The 19250-nt window shown below is 29.5% G+C and overlaps 5 protein-coding genes and 1 long non-coding RNA gene across 10 annotated transcripts in view; 3 read left to right on the top strand and 3 right to left on the bottom strand.

The window, feature by feature from the left end:
• Positions 1–3162, bottom strand: part of LOC124425431 (synaptotagmin-7) — a 117746-nt gene extending 114584 nt beyond the window's left edge. Inside the window, exons 1-2 of the mRNA XM_046965747.1 lie at positions 2953–3162; positions 2615–2776 (exon numbers count right to left, since the gene is read on the bottom strand). The gene's annotated coding sequence lies outside the window, so the exon portion shown is untranslated. The remainder of the gene's footprint in view (positions 1–2614; positions 2777–2952) is intronic.
• Positions 3163–5033: 1871 nt separating this feature from the next.
• On the top strand, positions 5034–9678 carry LOC124425429 (vanin-like protein 1). Its single transcript, XM_046965737.1, has 8 exons — positions 5034–5192; positions 6693–6784; positions 6866–7003; positions 7530–7676; positions 8110–8270; positions 8356–8570; positions 8690–8794; positions 8935–9678. Exons 2-8 carry the CDS (start codon positions 6713–6715, stop codon positions 9636–9638), a joined length of 1542 nt encoding a protein of 513 aa, XP_046821693.1. The 5' UTR covers positions 5034–5192; positions 6693–6712; the 3' UTR covers positions 9639–9678.
• On the bottom strand, positions 7178–7575 carry LOC124425436. Its single transcript, XR_006942506.1, has 2 exons — positions 7378–7575; positions 7178–7266 (listed from the first exon to the last, which is right to left on the bottom strand). It is a non-coding gene; the product is annotated as an uncharacterized LOC124425436 (long non-coding RNA).
• A 146-nt stretch (positions 9679–9824) lies between the features above and the next one.
• LOC124425432 (cytochrome b-c1 complex subunit Rieske, mitochondrial-like) lies at positions 9825–11695 on the top strand. Of its 3 annotated transcripts, XM_046965763.1 has the most exons (5): positions 9825–10693; positions 10769–10885; positions 10963–11140; positions 11280–11372; positions 11441–11573. In XM_046965763.1, exons 1-5 carry the CDS (start codon positions 10588–10590, stop codon positions 11475–11477), a joined length of 531 nt encoding a protein of 176 aa, XP_046821719.1. In that variant the 5' UTR covers positions 9825–10587; the 3' UTR covers positions 11478–11573. The 3 variants fall into 3 exon arrangements, with proteins under 3 accessions (XP_046821719.1, XP_046821717.1, XP_046821718.1); XM_046965761.1 differs by having other exon boundaries at positions 11280–11695; XM_046965762.1 differs by lacking the exon at positions 10769–10885 and having other exon boundaries at positions 11280–11695.
• A 129-nt stretch (positions 11696–11824) lies between these two features.
• LOC124425433 (mediator of RNA polymerase II transcription subunit 11-like) lies at positions 11825–12986 on the top strand. The gene is made up of 3 exons (XM_046965764.1): positions 11825–12500; positions 12587–12727; positions 12858–12986. The coding sequence occupies exons 1-3, from the start codon at positions 12425–12427 to the stop codon at positions 12977–12979; spliced, it is 339 nt and encodes a 112-aa protein (XP_046821720.1). The 5' UTR covers positions 11825–12424; the 3' UTR covers positions 12980–12986.
• Positions 12987–13007: 21 nt separating this feature from the next.
• On the bottom strand, positions 13008–18160 carry LOC124425427 (rho guanine nucleotide exchange factor 7). Of its 3 annotated transcripts, XM_046965734.1 has the most exons (12): positions 17700–18150; positions 17489–17615; positions 17199–17376; positions 16895–17110; positions 16587–16785; positions 16283–16510; positions 16123–16201; positions 15937–16055; positions 14098–14227; positions 13828–13929; positions 13675–13759; positions 13008–13601 (listed from the first exon to the last, which is right to left on the bottom strand). In XM_046965734.1, the coding sequence occupies exons 1-12, from the start codon at positions 17766–17768 to the stop codon at positions 13439–13441; spliced, it is 1695 nt and encodes a 564-aa protein (XP_046821690.1). In that variant the 5' UTR covers positions 17769–18150; the 3' UTR covers positions 13008–13438. The 3 variants fall into 3 exon arrangements, 1 of the variants encoding a protein (XP_046821690.1); XR_006942501.1 differs by lacking the exons at positions 13008–13601; positions 13675–13759 and having other exon boundaries at positions 14682–16055; positions 17700–18160; XR_006942502.1 differs by lacking the exons at positions 13008–13601; positions 13675–13759; positions 17199–17376; positions 17489–17615; positions 17700–18150 and having other exon boundaries at positions 14682–16055; positions 16587–16796; positions 16895–17036.
• Positions 18161–19250: the final 1090 nt, after the last annotated feature.

Here is a 19250-nt window from a genome sequence, read left to right on the forward strand (position 1 = left end):
CTTGTTTCCAATCCACGTGTACCTTTATTTATTAATGCAGCTTCAGTGGTCTCCCACAATTGCCATATAATACGTTTCGTGACTACGACTTTAAAAGAACTTAATTTTATTCAAATAAGAAATATACTATTTATACGTAAGATATAAGTAAGATAAAAGAATTTAATTTAATTTAAGTGAAAAATGTATATGACCCGACTTTAATAATGAAAATGCATAAAATATAAAATAATCATATTCGCGTAAGCGAGGCAATGCAGGACCAAAGACGAAATATTACGTTGTCTCGGTTTTTCAAATCTACCCCTACATCCTCCACCATAAGAGTATTTCGAGTGACAACATAGTAAAGTATGTACGACTAAGAGCCATTCCCGAAAGGTTCAAACATGTTGCAGGAACCTTCGAAAGTAACTTAATAGCTTATAGTTGCCCTCTAGAGTCACAGTTTGTAAGGGCCTCTTCGACATAATAGCCTTTTCTTTGCTTCATGTCCTAACCACTGCTGCAGGGCATTCCTTAAGTGCGAGCAAGAAAAGAATTTTTGGTTAAAAACGTTCTTCGTTCAAAAATTCTAGTAAAAGAATTTAACATATTATTACAGTTAATATTTTCGTTTTTCGTTATGTGATTCTCTTTCATTTCATTTGTTTCTCTTAAACTATTCTAAAACATGAACAATCAATAGACTTAGACGAGCACATTAATTCGAATGTCCCGGCAAATAATAATTCTATTCGATGACCTATTACAAACTGATATTAACCCTTCGCATTTTTCATATTGAAAAATAAAATCATATGAAAAATAAAGAATGCAATAAATATAATAATTTTATCTGTAATAGATTTTCTTGCAATACTTTCCATTTCATTTATTCATTCCGTACATTTCGTGTATAAATCATTTAATATAGATATAAATCATTATATATATATTCTATTATATCAAATATTCAAAAGACAAAATCGCGAGTTGTGCGAAGTGTTAATCTTAAAAAACTAAGTATCAAATCCATCAAAGATTTTGTCGATTTGATCTAACGAAATAGAATCGAAATAAAAACTAATCAATTACAAACAATTGGAAATCCCTTTGAATCATGATAAAATTACAGAATTGTTACTAAATAAATTAATGAGATAAGCATGATCGAGTTAAACGATAAAATTTCGTGACAATTCTATATAAACCCAGAGGCAGAATCTTTTTCACTTCCAATCATATCTTGCGCCTTGCCATATCTGCTTAAAATTAAAATTCACACATTCGCTCAAAAATATATACTATCTGCCTGCCTATAATCTATATATAAAAAATAGCATATCGTTCATTCCAACACACATACTCCATGATTCTCTCACATACCACCAAGGTGCAAAAACTTATACTAGGGAGTATACCCCGGGATACTTTCGACGCCCTAGCTCAACTGCGTTTCTCACTTACATACTACGTGTACGTACCATTTTTCTGTAATCCACTATCACATCTAATGATTATTGCGTAATATGGCTAAGACAAAAAATACTAATACACATTAGTAAATACTTGTATTAGTATCATACGAGTATTTTATCATTATCAGATCGAATTTGATTACTCTACTTCGCAACGTGAGAAAATTTGTATGCCTTCGTAAATATATATATATATATATATATATATATATATATATATATATATATATATTCAAAATTCAATTCTAAAAAAAAGTGCATTTATGAGAGAATAAATATTTAAGGACAAAGAATTTATTGCGGACCGACGTGATGATTCACATGCATGAATCGTAGATCAGGCACAATCACTAGAAACAATGACAATCGCCAAATGGGGAAATTTAATACTAAATCCAATACTAACTGTTTCTCACATATACGAATAACACCTGTAGCACACGTATAGATGAACGCAGAAAGAATGAGGGTGGGGAGAAGAAACGAGAATTAGTATATATTAATTGCTGAAAATTCTGAGCTAAAAATGATTAACTTATTGACTAGGTATACGGGCTATGATTCTACAAGTTACTTTGTCTTTTAGCAATAATTACTCTACTCGACTATTTTTTTTTTTTTTATTTTCAAAAGCTATTACTCTAATCGAAACTTTTCTTTTATCAATTCAAATTGATTAAATATTTAATTAATTCTTATTTAAAAATATTATAGAAAATTCTTGAATACTCCTTCTTATAAGCGATTAATCTAATTGTTACAAAAAGATTATGCACTTATAATCCAAAGACAACCCATCGCGAATGTCTTCTTGCCCATTTATACTTCTGATAAATTCGAATGATTAACATGACAAATTCTTCGCTATTATCACTAGAGAGAAGAAAAAAAAATAGTTAAAAAATGCACTGATATATTCATAGTGCAAATAATTCCAAATGCATATGAAAGAAGAAGACCCTATTCCTGAACTAATAAGTAAATAAACAAATAAGAAAGCATTCACGACTAAATCTCCAAAGAAAATTTACTCGTGGTCACTTTTCCAATGCTCTTCCTACAAATTACTTAATTACAACCAATCACCCGTGCCAATTCGGACCTTTCGTCCTCGACATGATTGAGTGATCGGAGGAACTTGAAAGTTCACTCACCTACATAGAGATGTTCTGCGATGGCTCCAAAACACACCTACTTTACAACGATCATAGTGGTCACGCGATCGGAGAATTTCTTGTTTTTCCTGTTAGAAACTTCCATCGAAGAAGTGCTCGCTTTTCTTCGTCTTTTAAAAGAAAGAAAAATTGTTGTCACATCTGAAACAGAACAAAAAAGAACAAGACGATAAGTTATCTGCAATATTGATCAAAAATCAATTAGAATAAAAATTGTATTCTTTATATATATATATATATATATATATATATATATATATATATATATATATTCATTATACACATACATATGCATATAAAGAAACATAAATACTTACGTTTATTTCGTATGAAAGTAGAACCCAATGGCACCATGATGATGCGTCTCGCGGCTCCTTGTGAATTTTAATAACGCGCGCTGACGAAAATAAGAAACTATAGATGAGTTTCTTATCGCGACCGAATTTTTCATATACGACGAACAACACTGATTCTATTTCGCGATTTTTCTATTATTATATTAACGATACAACAGACGACTCCTTCATTGTTTTACGGACGATTACAATGGCATTCTGAAAAAGAAAAACGAAAACAAGATTATAAGTATCATAGTTAAAAATGAAATATCATCGAAATTACTCAGAAAATGTTTAATAAAAAAATTTACTTATATTAAGCCTTCGTTGATGTATGCACGACAAGCGCCCAACCTCAAAATGATAAAAAACGCTGTTTGATACTTAATTGTATTAAAATATTATTAAAATAAAATTATTTTAAAATTAACGTTTGTTACGAGCTACGTATTATTTTAAACAAATGCAATATTACATAAACATAGGTTAATTATATTACAGTACTATATGCGAGTAATATAATATTTAAATGAATGATCGATGTTACGCGAACATGACTGTCTATTTTGTTTTCGTTCTTGAACTTCCTAGAAATCGTCTCGATTTCCTGGAAATCCAAGTAACAAACATACTCTATGTAAAGCTTCTCTTTAAGTCTTTAAAAAGAGATAGACTTACATATTTGTACGTATATATACAATTACGTATTATATAGAATTAATTTTACCAATTCCTAGAATACGAGAGAGGTTGGAAAAATTACGATCTTTATTAGTAGAGAATGTGTATGTGTATCTGCGTGTGTGTGTGTGTGTTGTTGTTGTTGTTGTATGTATGTGTATGTTGTATGTGTTGTATGTGTGTATGTGAAAGAAAGAAAGAGAAATAGGAGAGAGAGAGGGGAAGAAAGACGGAGACAGAAAGAGACAAAGAGAAACAGAGAGAGAGAGAGAGAGAGAGAGAGAAACAGAGAGACAATGAGACAGAGAAAGAGAGAGAGACAACTGTATATGTATACGTATATATCAAAATCGAATATAATATCAAAATACGATCGATCATGTCTAATTAATACAAAATAATTAATAAAATAATCAATAAAACGTTGATGAAATGTCGATATTATCAAAATATTGGTGAAAAATTCCAAAAAAAAGATATTGCGTAGTAGCCCTCATGGAGACACCGATTTTATTTTCACGAATATTTTTTAAGTGCGACGATATCTCGACTAAAGAACAATACACGTTAGAATACGCATTTTAAGAAATCAATTGATATATAGTAGGAGGATGTATGTTAGAAAAAATATCACTAATTACCTGTAATTATGATGACAACGATACCGATATTAACTTGCTCCCAAATTTCAACATGGCATCTGATTCGAATTGGTTAATGTTAGGCGATTCACCGCAGCGCATGCGCACAATGCTAATTTACATATAACGAATCTCCAAACATAATTATTTCGCTGTAATATTTAAAAATTAAAAAAATCCATAAATATAACGTGAGAGAACCTTTAATATTATCTTGATTCAAATTGCAAAAAGTTTGATATATCATATTACAAAATGTTTGATATTTATTTAATTGATATCAAATAAATTAAATTTAAGTGAACAATTTGAATACTTACACTGACATAAATTAATTGTAATAAATGTTAAAAGATTTTTATATATAAAAATTTATTTGTTACATTAATTAAAATAATACATTAGAAAAGTTTCATGCTACACACAAAAGATATATATATATATATATATATATATATATATATATATATAGATATATATATAATAAGTATAGCTAGCACGTGAGCACCGAGCGATAATAGATTAAATTAAAAAGATTCATAAGTAATCTCGAGGATTAAGATATTCTTCAATTAATTAATTATTTACAAGTATGTTTACTCCCATCCAGCACTACTATTGCCTCTTAAAAACAACTTACTAAGAATTATTTTTACTTTTGATTCATCTATATTCATATATATATATAATTCTCTTGTATCAAACTATGCACAGAAACAAACATACAGCGACACACTCACGTGCATACTATCAGGAAATCCCTACTCTAAAGATAACTGAATTCATATATGTCAAACCGAGATCACTATGTCCGCAGTTGCGTTTATAACGCGAGGGTGTTATATTCTAAATATCAGCTGCTGACTTTCATGTCAAAGAAACATCTTATTTGAAAGAGTAAGTCCAATCTTTCTTCACTTTTATTCTGTCTTCTTTTTTTCTATTTCATTAACATAACCTTCAAAAAAAGAAGAACATTTAGCTATTACGCCTTCAAAAGAAATTTCTTTCATTGTATGAAATTTAAAAAAATTTTTCTTGTTTAATTTTATGACTAATCAAATACTTTTTTCCTTATGCGATAACTTTTATAACTTTGTAAGTATAGATTAGAGATCTTAAAAATTTTTGTATGCATGTTTAATTGTTGCAAATATTATATTTCAATAAATTTATACAATTTAGATTATATTAAACAATTTACATTATATTTATCTATTTTCAATTTTGAGAAAGTCCAAAAAGATAAGATAAACTGTAAATTACTTATGACATTAGATTTCATCTTAGATGTGACATAAATAACTATCAAATACTTGAATTTTGTACCTTTCTTCAAAATTGACTGAAATAACATATATTGTTATTACATTATTTCACTAATGATAAAAGAGATGTTTATCACTAATCCATATTGTGTTTATCGCACTTTAATTTTAAAGATTTAAGAGAAAAGTAAAAGATAAAATGTAAGCTAAATTAAATTTTAGATTCTAATCTAAATATGATATACATAACTTTTAATTAATGATAATAAATTTTTAGATTCTATTCTAGATACAATATATATATATATATATATATATATATAAATAATTTTTAAGTACTTGGATTGTGTTTGATAGTTCCAGTACTTTTTTCAAAATTATTAGAAATGAAATGTACTATTACTGCTTTATTTCATTACATACAAAAGAAAATATAGTAATATTATAACATGACAATGATTTTATATTGTTACCATAACATTAATAATTAATATTAAAGACCTTAAATGATCTTTATCACTTTTGCACAAATGCAAAAATATGTATATAGATTTTTATTTATAAAAGTTTACATATATATTGATTGACAGCACTTTATTTATTAAGAATTATGGAAAAAATGATTATTACATTTATCTTATGATTATACATATTTGAAATAGCCATGGCGCTATGGGAAAAAGTAAATAAAGACTGCAAAAGATAGTTAATTAATTAAATTAATAATTATATAAGTTTCTGATATAAAATTGAAATTAAATTTATGGTACAGTCTATGATTTTAAATGAATTAAATATATACATATTGTTGTATAAAATAAATGTGCATCTGTACTGCGAAACTGAATTAAAGTTAAAATATATGTGCATACGTATGTAGCAATGCCATTCTCTATTGTATACCATGCTATGCTACAATGGCTGGAGAAATCTGAAGGTCTTCTCCGCAATGAACTTTACATTTTTGTCAATAGAAAGAGTTATATTTTGGCTGGTACATATATTTATTAAATAAAATTATAAAAAAAGAAAAAAAGCAAAAGAAACAGGAAAAAAAGAAAATAAAGAAAGAAATAAGAAGATATTTCCAAGAAATCGTCTATAAAAATTATTTTCACATATTTTTCAGACAGGTCAAAAAGATCAATCATGTCTAATAATACAAATTGGCAATGGGTCTTATTTTATCTACTTATTGTATATGCACGATCGTCAAGTCAGGTAAAAATGAAACTTTATTATTAAAAAAAAAGAATGATCGTCTACGATTTAAATATGATTAAATGTTTTATTTCAAATCAGGCATCGACGCCAGCTTCAAAGAGCTATATAGCCGCGGTCGTAGAATTTTCACCGGAAAAATTGGCCAATAACAGCAAACTCACTTTGCAAATCAATACATTGAGATATTTGAAACTCATAGATGATGCTGGTAAACAGGTAAATGGATTTTTATTTAATTTCGAACAATTTTAATGTTTCGTTCTAATATGAGCTTTAGTGTTAACAATTTTTTAACTATATTATATTTTATATATTTTACTTTTATTCAATTTCCGAAATTATTTTCTTCCATATATTGTTTTCATTCTCTCCCTCTCCCCTTTCTCTCTCTTTCTTTTTTTTTTTTTCTGCGTACAATCACATCGTATCGTCTCATTTCCACTTTCACTCCTATTTCATTCAACGAACGTTCCACGAATCTATCCGAATAAAGAAATAAAGAATCTTATTAGAAAAAAACTTTGTCTTACATAAGAAGATTGATGACGAAGAATAACTTTTGAGCAAGTGTACATGTACATCTATCTTACTAGCGATATATAATAAAGTCTCAGAAATCGATACGTTGAAATTCTAAGACGAAATTTATAAACAAAGTTACTAATGTAACGTACGACTATTTCTTTTGTATTTTTTGTTTCATCTTTTTTCTTTTCTTTTTCTTTTCTTTTTTTTTTTTCAGAACGCCGACATTGTTGTTTTTCCCGAGAATGGTATAACTGGTTATGAATTTCCAGAGAGAAGTGAATTGGACCCGTGGACAACGGTGATACCCTCGGCTGATGCGGAATATACACCTTGTATTACAAATATGAATGGCGTTAGCGAGGTAAAATCCATTCTTCTTCTTATCTTCAATATTTATTAATTGAAATAATCTGCCCTCCATTTTTTATATTTATATAATAAATAAATCATGTCGATTAAATAAATGAGTATTGCAAAGTATTCAAGTCCGATCGAAATTTTATCTCGAATATATATTCAGATTTCTCTTTGCGTACATATATGGAATACATGAATATGTTTAATGTGTTGAAAATTTGAAATCTTTCACGTAACATATTTGTGAACTTTGATATTTATGATAGTAATAATAAATATAATAATATTTTTGAAAGATATGAATCAATATTACATAACTTACGAAGTTACGAAAACTGATAGCGATAATTAATCGATAATAATCGTAAACGCTAATGAATATTAATAATATATGATAATTTTTGATAACACATTCTCCCTTTTTTTTTTTTTTGCAGGTACTGAAGAACATATCATGCGCCGCTAGAAATAATAAAATATACACCGTCATTAATATTGCCGAAAAAGAACATTGTACGGGCAGTAATTGTCCAGAAGATAAAGTATTTTATTATAACACCAACGTTGTATTCGATCGCAGTGGCACGATAATAGCAAAGTAAAATATTCGAATGATAATGTTTTCTACGTCAAACGAAGAGATAAGTGATATTTTTAATTAATACGATGTTTCTCATTTGTAGATACCGCAAAGTAAATCTTTTTGTGGAACCTGGGTTTGATAGTCCGGCACGTCCAGATGTGGTAACATTCGATACGGATTTTGGTGTTAAATTCGGAACTTTCATTTGTTTCGATATTCTATTCGCAAACCCTTCCTTGATTTTAACAAGAAATCGTGTAGTTACCGATATTGTTTTTACAACGGCATGGTTCTCTGAGACTCCATTTTTAACTTGTAAGTCAAATCAAAATCTAACTAAAACTAATTATAAATGTTCTCTCTCTCTCTCTCTCCCTCCTCTTCTCTTACTTTATTATAACTGTATAATGACGATATAAATTCATTTATTGTAGCCATTCAGACACAATCAGGTTGGGCGTTCTCGGAGAATGTAAATTTTTTGGCAGCTGGATACAATAATCCCATAAGGGGTACTACCGGCAGCGGAATTTATTTCGGTACGATCATTTAATTCATAACGACGTAGCATAAATAGAATTATAAGTCAACTTAATGTTAAGATATTAATCGAAATAACGTAAGATCATCGAATGAGAACCTGTTAATAAATATTGTAACAAAGAAAAATTTTATTTAGGTCGCAATGGGATAAGCAAAGCCGTAATATTAAAAAATCCAGGTACCAAATTATTAGTCGGAGAAGTTCCTAAGATGCCGAGGAGGATTTTATCACCTGAGAATGTCATAGGCAAAGAACATCCCGAAATCGTATACGGAAAGTCAAAAGTGAGCGAACATGTTCACAATGAACTAAGGAGAAAACGTGAAGTAATGGAAGACTCCATGATATTATTACGTGAAAATGTTACTTCATATCAAACAGAAATATTGGAGGGCGATGTTACGAAGACCTTGTGTCATAATAATCACTGTTGTCGTTTCTCGATTGAAACAATTAAGTTAGATAAGAAGGTACAATACCGATTGGTTGTTTTCAATGGGATTCGCCTTATTGCGAATGAGTTACGTTCGATGGGTGTGCGGATCTGCTCAGTAATACAATGTTCCGACAATACCTTGCAATCTTGTGGATCTGTTATCGAGTCCGAAACGATTTTCAACAAAATCAGCATATCAGGAAAATTCGACAACTCGAAGTATTCTTTGATTATGCCAAATACTCTGGGCCAAACGTTGTTGCCGTTACATGACTGGTCGTTTAAAGAATATTCATTCGGCGATCACAGACACGTGTATATGTCTTCGAACGGAACGTTAACAAATCCAATTTCATTCGGTATTTATGCCAGAGATAATAACAGGGATAACTCTGTAATCTAATAAATGATATTGCTGCTTCAAGCAATATCACCTCCTATTAGTTTTCGATCGTAATAACATTTCTACTAGCACGTTTCTTGTAACAACTATTTCAAAGACTTCCATAAAGATATTTTCTATTTTCAGTTAATATCAAAATACATTTATATTAAAATTTTTTCATATTATTATTATGAGAAAATATAAAATATTTTTGCAACATAAACGGTGATATCTTGATGTATGTATATTATGTGAGGGGTATATAAAATATAATTCTACATGTTACAGAAATATTCATCTTGTTATTTAAACCATATGAAGTAGATTCTTAAAAGTATCACCTCAAGTTTCAAAATTCTTCATTAGCCATGATTTTATAATGGTTTACAACAAGGTCTCATTTTAAATATGAAGGTTCAAGCGATGACATAGTTTTCTTTTTTTTTTATTTATTTATTTTTTTTTTTTTTTTTTAATTCTTGAAAAAGCTTCATTTTCATGGAAAAATATGTCACAAAGTGAATCTTTTTGACACTATATTTCTATTGATTTTAAGAGAATAATTATCCACAAGTAGTAATAATCTGGCATATTTCTTTTTATATTGCTTTTGTCAAACGTACTATTATTTTTGCGACATACAAAAGTTACTGTCACACGGTAATTCGATTATTAAATTACACGTGAAGGTTAAACAAGGGTTATAACCTACATAATCTTAATATACCAATGCAACAGACGCATAATGAGAACACTATGTAGTTCATATTTTGTTTATGCTATATCTGACATTGAAGTCACATACGTTACGAAGTTAAGATAGTAAAGAGCTTATAAATCATGGAATATCATAATGTCATCTCTCGCAATAATGATAATCCTAAAACAATTGAAATGGAAACATTCGAAATACAGGATAACTTAACCTGATAAAATTATTTGGAATTTTTCCTCATAAATATAAAAAATGTGGAAAACGACAATGATACTCGCAAATACGATTATAGAGTTGACTTCAAAAATCGCAAGAAAGAAAAGATATTTTCCAGCGTCATTTGTAAGTTGTGATCCAAGTAAGTGAAAAGAAATAATATCCTAAATATATCAATTTGATCTAAATGATTTTTTTTTCTTTTTCTTTTCTTTAGTTAGATATGCCCATTCTGACATCCCATTACCAGATTTTGAAGGGATATTAAAGCCAAATAAAAAACCACTTGATTCAAATGAAAATCGAAAATGTTTAAATTATGCTGTATCTTTCGGTACATTTCATTATACATCCATTCTCTCATACTGGATAATACTTAAAATATAAATATATATTATTTATATTTTATAGTTGCTGGAGTAACTTGTATGTATACTTTTAAGTCTCATATGTTGCATTATATAATGTATTTGGCACCATCTCGTGATGTACTGGCTACGGCTCAAACAGAAGCCACATTGACTAATATACCAGAAGGGAAAGTTGGAATTGTTAAATGGCGAGGAAAACCAGTTTTTCTTTACCATAGGTAATTATTATTATTATTATTATTATTATTATTATTATTATATATATATATATATATATATATATATATATATATATATATATATAGAGTTAACAGTATATGAAAGAAGATATGAAATGTAACTTTTTATTGCTATTAGAGCACAAAATATTATTGAGCAAGAAAGAGCAGCCGATATATCAATTTTGAGAGATCCTCAAACGGATGACGAAAGAGTGAAAAGACCCGAATGGTTAATTGTCATTGGAATTTGCACTCATTTAGGATGCATACCTATTCCTAATTCTGGTATTATTCCAGGAGGTTTCTTTTGTCCTTGTCACGGGTCGCATTATGATGCGGCCGGACGTATACGAAAAGGACCAGCACCTACTAATCTTAATATTCCTAAATATGAATTCATTAATGATGAAAAAATAATTATCGGTTAAGTGGCTTTATCAGTTTTTTCTTTTATTCATGCTGAATAACTTGTATTTATAGAATTAATTATAACAGTTTGACATTATCTGCATTGACTTTATGATAAAAATAAAAGACTAATATCTACTTATATATACGTAATTCTTAAAGTGAAATATTACTTATCAAAATTGTTCAACTTACCTAAAAAAATGGTGATCATTTTACGATTCACAAGGGACAATATTTACTAAATTAATCGTGAGAAATCAAAGTACATATATCTTTTTAGATATATTTTCTTTTTTCACAAACAAGACTGTACTGTTCAGTCATTGAACTGCGATAAGATTGAGATATTATAATAATGATAATAAAATCATTCATGACTTAGTCGTCTTTCGAAGAAATAAAGAGTAGCGTAATATTCATTAAAATGAAATCCATGCTGATTTCGTTACAATTCAACAACACAATTAATTAATACGACAAGTTAATTATTTTACGTGTCATTTTGCTAATTATCAAATACATTAAAAACTATTATGAAATAATATCGTCACAAATTTGAATGGCCGCCTTGCTCCTACCATGAAAATGGAAGGGATATGTATGCGCAATAGGATTACTGCGCAGCTCTCGCATCGACGAATCTCAAATTCGCAATATCGCAGCTTTAGTACGGCATATGTATAACATGTGTTTACGTTCAGTCGACTTTATTCTTCGAAACTTATAACATACATTTTGTCGTCTATTACGTTCATTTTTGAAGAAGCTTCTCTCATACGGAGTTATCTCTCAAGCTGTTCATCGTAACTATAATACTTTAATTAAAAACTTTTTGTACATATTATAAAATATAATACAACATTCGTAAAAATGACTCCACCAATGGAGCGGATCCAAATCTTAGAAACTATTGAAAAAGATATCATTGTTTGTTTACAAAGTGCAGGTATATTTAGAACAGTAATATTAATATTTTGTACTGTCGTTAGATATATTTTGTAAGGTTATACGAATATTCGTGTATCATTATAGGGCAAGCGTTTATGGAATTAAGTAAGGAAAAGTCTAGTTTAAAGCAAGCAGAAGCCCAAACTCATCAATTTTTGAAAACTTTAGGCCATGTGGAATCAAAATTGAGCGAACAAATTAATTATCTTACACAAGTTTCGACAGGTTCGTAAAAATTAAAACTTATAACCTCCAAATACTGATAATGTCCGAACTGAGAAATCTGACTCTGAAAAGAAATCTGTATTATTCCATGTTTATAATTATTTTTTTAATTAAATGTTTTATTCAACAGGTCAACCACACGAAGGTTCTGGATATGCGAGTCAAAAGGTTTTGCAAATGGCCTGGCATAGGTTAGAACATGCTCGTAGTAGAGTAAATGAACTGGAACGCATAAAAAATAAACCAAGATAAAAACTAATTTAAAGAAATATATATTTATAAATACATGTTCTGAATATAACAATAATTATATTTAGAAGGTATCGTCATGTATCATATAAAATGTAACAATAAATTAATTTTTTATTTTTTATTTTATCTCCAATGCTCTTTTTATATTTCATCTTTCAAATCAGCTGTTATTAACAAGATGTAATATAAGACACTAATTTGAAAATATGATATAATTTACAATGTATGTAAAATAGGCACATGATGAAACCTTCATTTATTTTATGAATGAACGAGTTACTATAAAAATAGATAAATAACATTTTACTATCTTAACGTTACGTAATCTATGTTATGAACTTAATGATATCTGAAAACATTCCAAGTACGATGCATCCTTTTGCGCGTTAAGATGCATGCGAGTAGCATGAATTAAATTCAAATTTGGCGAATTTATTTCCTGAATGTTAATTATAAATTTTAAGATATGGAACTATCCATAGCAGCCATACTGCGTTTTACAGTAGCAGCTAATGAAAGGCGAGATCTTCTTTCTTCATCTAATTGTTTAGTAAGTAATGACATTTGTGACTGTAAATCTGTCATTTGATTTTTTAAGGTTTTCACAGTTTCCGATAATGACCTGAACAATACAACATTCGAATTAAACAGATAATTCATAAGTAATATATTAAGGATAGATTAAAAGAATGTACCGATCAGCACGAGTATCCCAATTTACACCTCTCTTGTGCATTGATGATGCTTCGCGCGTTCTTTGCCATTCAATATCCATCATAGCTAAGATTTAAAATTTATCATAATAAATATGTAATATATACATATCTACAAAAAAGTTATGTACTTACAATTAGATTCATTAGAATTCATGGTAAATCTACTGTTGACAGAAAGACAGTAACTTTCTATTATTTTTAGAATAATTGCATCTTCTTCAAATTGACGTTCATCTGTTAAGAACAAAACACTATAGTGAAAAACAGAGTATCTATTCTCTTTGAGTTCATTGATCGTATAAATTTCTCTTGTACAGATGCAACGACTGACAGGTATATATATGTATATATAAATATTTACGAAATGAAGAAAAGTTATTATATACGCGTATGCGATCTTACCAAATGTCTTGAGTGTATATAAAGGTGGGGCTGGACGTAACGAAGCGATACTCCAAGGAGTCTTAATCCCTGGAGATAAACAATGATCCGCTGCCGACCGCTGGCGTTTCCCGCTCATCTGACTGTTCATCTATATCAAATAATTTTTTATAAACATTAATAATAGTAACGCGTGAAATTTTCTTTTTTCTTTTTTTTTTTTTTTTTTTTTTTTTTTTTTTTTATCTATAATGAATTATAAAAAGCATTCGGAGCACACGCCCTACCTACAAAAAGGAAAAAAGAACTTGACTAAACTAAAAAAGAAAGTGAGCACAATGCATATTCGTTAAACGAACGTGAAAAGGATAAATAATAATGTAAATTTCTACGTGATTCGTGTTCTCTCCCGGTTATATGTATTTTATGAATAGTTATGTTAGCAAAGCAAAAGCATTCTTCACACAACATGGCTGTGAAATAGAAGCATAAAATCATTGATGATAAATGATTATTAGTGGTGAAATCAATGAAAGGAAATCAATCCAATTGAGAAGAAAAAAGAAAAAAAAAAAAAAAATAACAGCCATGCCATGGAAGCTTGCCTCGTTCCGTGCATCCTGACAATGGAATTGTTTTCTTGAGCCACCAATGAGCATATAATCCTGATCTATAAACTTGACCAGTTTGTTCAGGTTGTTCTTCAATAGTTGGTTGTACTGGACGGACCATTCGTTTTCCCTTTTTTTTAAGATTACTTTGGTGTAAATGTGGAATTGGTTCTGTAAACCTTTTGTGCTTAATATTTTCATAATCTTTTGTAGTAAGAAACACAATGTTTTTCTCTGTTTCTTCTTTCACATTATCAAATGCATCTTTTACATCTTTTTTAATAGAGCTGGAAGAAGGTTGCTTTACCGAATGCGACATCTTATTAATACTTTCTGACGAAGGGAATGAATTTTTGCTATCTCTGGGTGTAGAGCCAAACGGGGAAGTACAAATGCATTGATGTTCAAACTTATTTTCATCAATTTCGCTTTCACTATGAGACGTTCTTATTGGATCTATGTATTTACTATGACTGCATCTTTGAGATTTGTAACAGGAATTAAGCTCTGTTGAGTTTAAGTGATAACTTTCAGCCATTCCAGAATCTGATGAGTGCAAACTGGTAGTAGGGCATAAATGTTGATCATTTCTTAAATTTCCATTATCAGCTCTGTTTACGTGTGTTACAGAATCTTGAACACTGAGTTTTGAGATATCTGGTGTTTTTGGATAAAGCTCGACAACGTCCCAACATTTTATTGTACCACCGCAAGGCATATATTCGCGTGGTATGTCTAAATTTTCTCGATAATGATCGTGTGTTCGCGGTAGTAAAATTGGCACTGCAGAATTACTTGTAGAAAGTAATATATTTGGCAGGACGTGGCTCGTCGTACGGCCAGCAGGTAAACTCTTGCTGGTTTCGAACGTAGAACGATCCCCGTAAGCGGCCCTCGATGCAAAGTTCGTGAGAGAATTACTTTCTATACCATAGGTACGAAGATCGGTATTCCCGACCTCGTATCTGACATCGAGCGTTAAAGTAGATTTACGTAATATTTTTGGCGGATCTTGACTATTTTCATTGTCGATAATGGTTTCACAATCGGACATACATTCGCTACTTTTGTTAGGAAAAATAGTATACGTTACATTACATCTGCGCATCTTTACGTTACTTAAATCTGGCTTTAGGACATATTGAATATAAAGTAACTTTTTCATTAATTCAACTTCTATGATTTTTTTCCTCACGAGCCTTGCAAAGTACCTCGAGAGCCGCGTATACGGAGGATGATTATAACTCACTCGAGGCATTGTTGGTGATTTCAATACATTGGTACCCTGTTCTTGGACTAGAAGCTCAATCCAACGTTGCCTCTCTTCTTTACTTGCACACAATACCGTTATATTTTCAATCATTGGTCCTACGAAAAAGAAATGATATAGATAATATTTGATTTGTAAAAACTTAAATCATAGAATTGACTATACCCGTTATTTCAAAAGCATTCCTTATTTCATCAGTGTCCTCTGTTGCTGTAACATTAATGCCTGTCAATGGGAGTTTCCCCTAGGAAATAGTTAAATTTACATGGACAAATTCATATATAAAAAGTAATATGCTTTAGACAATTTTGAAATGATAGTATACCTCATAAATAAAAGAACTCATTCTTGGACTGGTACTCAATACTAATAACGTAGTGGGAAAGAGAACGAAATATCTGTCTCTTCTATCTACACCTGTCGCTAGAGTCACAGATCCAACGTGAAGAATTTCACCAAGGGAACTTAATTCTTCACCTTCCCAACCTTTAATGCCACTAGTTAATACCTGTAGTGCTAATTCACGTTGTTTACGTATCGAAGAACAAGAATCCTATTAACGTTTGATAATAATAAGCATCTTTCATACGTTATGTTAGATCAAATTTTATGACAAATATCAATTTTACCGCTATTTCCCTATAAACCGCTATACTTCGTTGCGTGTCTCCTCTATCGGAATGATTTTTTTCCGTGTACCTTTCTAATTCTTGTAGCATAGCAGAGTACTTGTCTAATCTTCTAAATGGTTTACTAAGACCCGTCGTTAAAACTAATATACCTGGAGAAATTGCACCGCTATCTTCCATAAATTCATTTAATTCATCTCTGTAACAGTACTTTTTGTAATTTCTCCAATAGAAACCATTTCTCTAATAGAGAGAGAGAGAGAGAGAGAGGGAGAAATAACAAGAATACTATGCAATATATCTTTTACCTGTATCTATCAAGAATGCAGACCGCTTGTGGATGATTATTACAATATGCGGTATGAATAGATTTTAATCTTGGAGCAAGGGTTAAAAACAAATTTCCTATTCTACCAGCTACACCTTGTAGAACGGTAGCTTCCAAATTTGTAAGAAGACGTTGATGCATTTCCAAAATTTCGTGTATATTACCTAATAACTGTTTGTACTCTTCCTTTTTTAATCTAGGATTATAATATAGTTAATTCATGATTATAATAGTATAATGAATATAATGTTAGATGAAAAATAATCAGATGCCATGAGACCTACATATTTGATGATTCTAATGGTTGCAAGAAATTATTAACTAAGCCTTGTAATTCCGCTACATTAATTCTTTCGGAATCTACAATGTCTTTTATTACTATATCACGATTAAGTTTCTGATGAACAGGTGATTCCGGTAAACCTTTATCTGAGGATACTTTAACGGAAGAAAGTCCATTATCTGCAATAATATAAATTCTTATATAAGAAAAATTGAATCAAATCTTGATACAACAGAATGATATAACAGATCATTTATTTAATATAATTCTTGTATAAGATATAAATCTCACCTGGTACTCTATGCTCTTTGACATAATTAGATGGAAACCATCCAGTTTTATCATGCAACGTACCCTCCCACCAACCTTCATCGTCCGTTTGAGTTATCGTTATTATATCACCTTTTTTAAAGCACAACTGTAAATTACAATCCAAATTTGAGATGTATTGGATCGACTTATCTGTAAATCATTATTTTTACTAGAATAAGATCTCACATACTTCATCGTTATTCTTTCCCTTAAAGGAAAAGAGTGCTGTCACAAACTTAGGTGCATCAGGTTTTGACATAACTATGGATGTTTTTCAAATATCTTGGAGTTCAATTAAAACCGAATAGTCAGATAATGAATCACTAGCATTTAAATGTGAGAATATTTTACAAACTTGAAACGTAATTATTGCATGTACTTTTTATACACTGAAGAGAGTAAGTGCAGTGACAGTACAATCACTATTTAAGATTCAATTATTTACATTATTATAACAATACCGAGGGGCTACTTTATGTCCATTAATAAATATGACATATTAATAATACTAATCCGATCCAATCACACTGAATTCTATCTATATAATGCTTATAAAGTGCAATTGCAGACATTACATTTATATATCTTGCCAACCTATACTTGCTACAAAGTATTCTATAAATAACTCGGCCTTTGCATCACATGACCATGTTTACTGGTATGTTCTTGACAGCGCCGTGCTTATGAAATGGCACTAATTTTTTGGATTCTTCATTTATAGAAAAAAATTTATATTTTTCGCAACAATTATTAACAACAAAGCTACTTAATCTTAATAATAATAATAAAATCTACGTTATAAAATATTCCTCGTATATAACCTTCATTGAAATTTATAGAAATAAAGTCGATCTCTTTATATATTTATTAAAATACGTTTTATTATTACGTCAATAGAATAATAATAATAATAATAATAATAATAATAATATATATATATATATTATTGTCATTTATGTGTGTGTGGCAAGGAATTATTTCAAATTTTAATGATTAATTTTTTTGAAATTGTCCAATCACGATTTAATACGGTCAGCCAATAGGAACGAAGGATTTTAACTATTGACCAATTAGAACGTTAGATTCTATCATGACGAAGTTTATTACGAAGGTAATAACAAAAGTCAATCATGTAGTGTTTAAAGCGAGTAATTTTCTCTGAATTTATATAGATTTATTTTTTTCGTTTACCCTGTTATTTTGCAAAAGAGAAACTTATCTATATGCATTTTAATACATACGGTAAGTATAAGTAATCAATGGTTTTTAATATTTTCTAAAATCGTGCTTTATAAAGCGACTTAAGGTTATTTCCTTTTGTAACTCTTTTTTTTTTTTTTTTTTTTTTTTTTTTATGTGTTCGATCGACTATCCTACAAAGATAAGAAATAATACATATTTTTTTTCTTTGATTTAATTCTGAGATCTCTCAGTACGAATTACATTTTATTTATTAAAAATCACTAATTTTGGGGAATACACAGATACTTTCTCTCATTATATACATTACATACATTATCATTAGAATATTATATATGCTTTTTTTTTTTTATATACATAGGAATATTGGAAAATAAAAGAAGTTCGTCTTTAACAGTAATTTCGATGATCATCATACTTATTTCCACACACTGCTACAGCGTGTTACGTCGGAATCGTATTTGTAAGTTCAACATAAATATATTTCTTTTTAGTCGATTCATACATACATACGTACATACATACATATGTACATATATAC

Source organism: Vespa crabro, chromosome 7 (genome assembly GCF_910589235.1).
Source record: "Vespa crabro chromosome 7, iyVesCrab1.2, whole genome shotgun sequence".
Classification (NCBI taxonomy): Eukaryota; Metazoa; Arthropoda; class Insecta; order Hymenoptera; family Vespidae; genus Vespa; species Vespa crabro.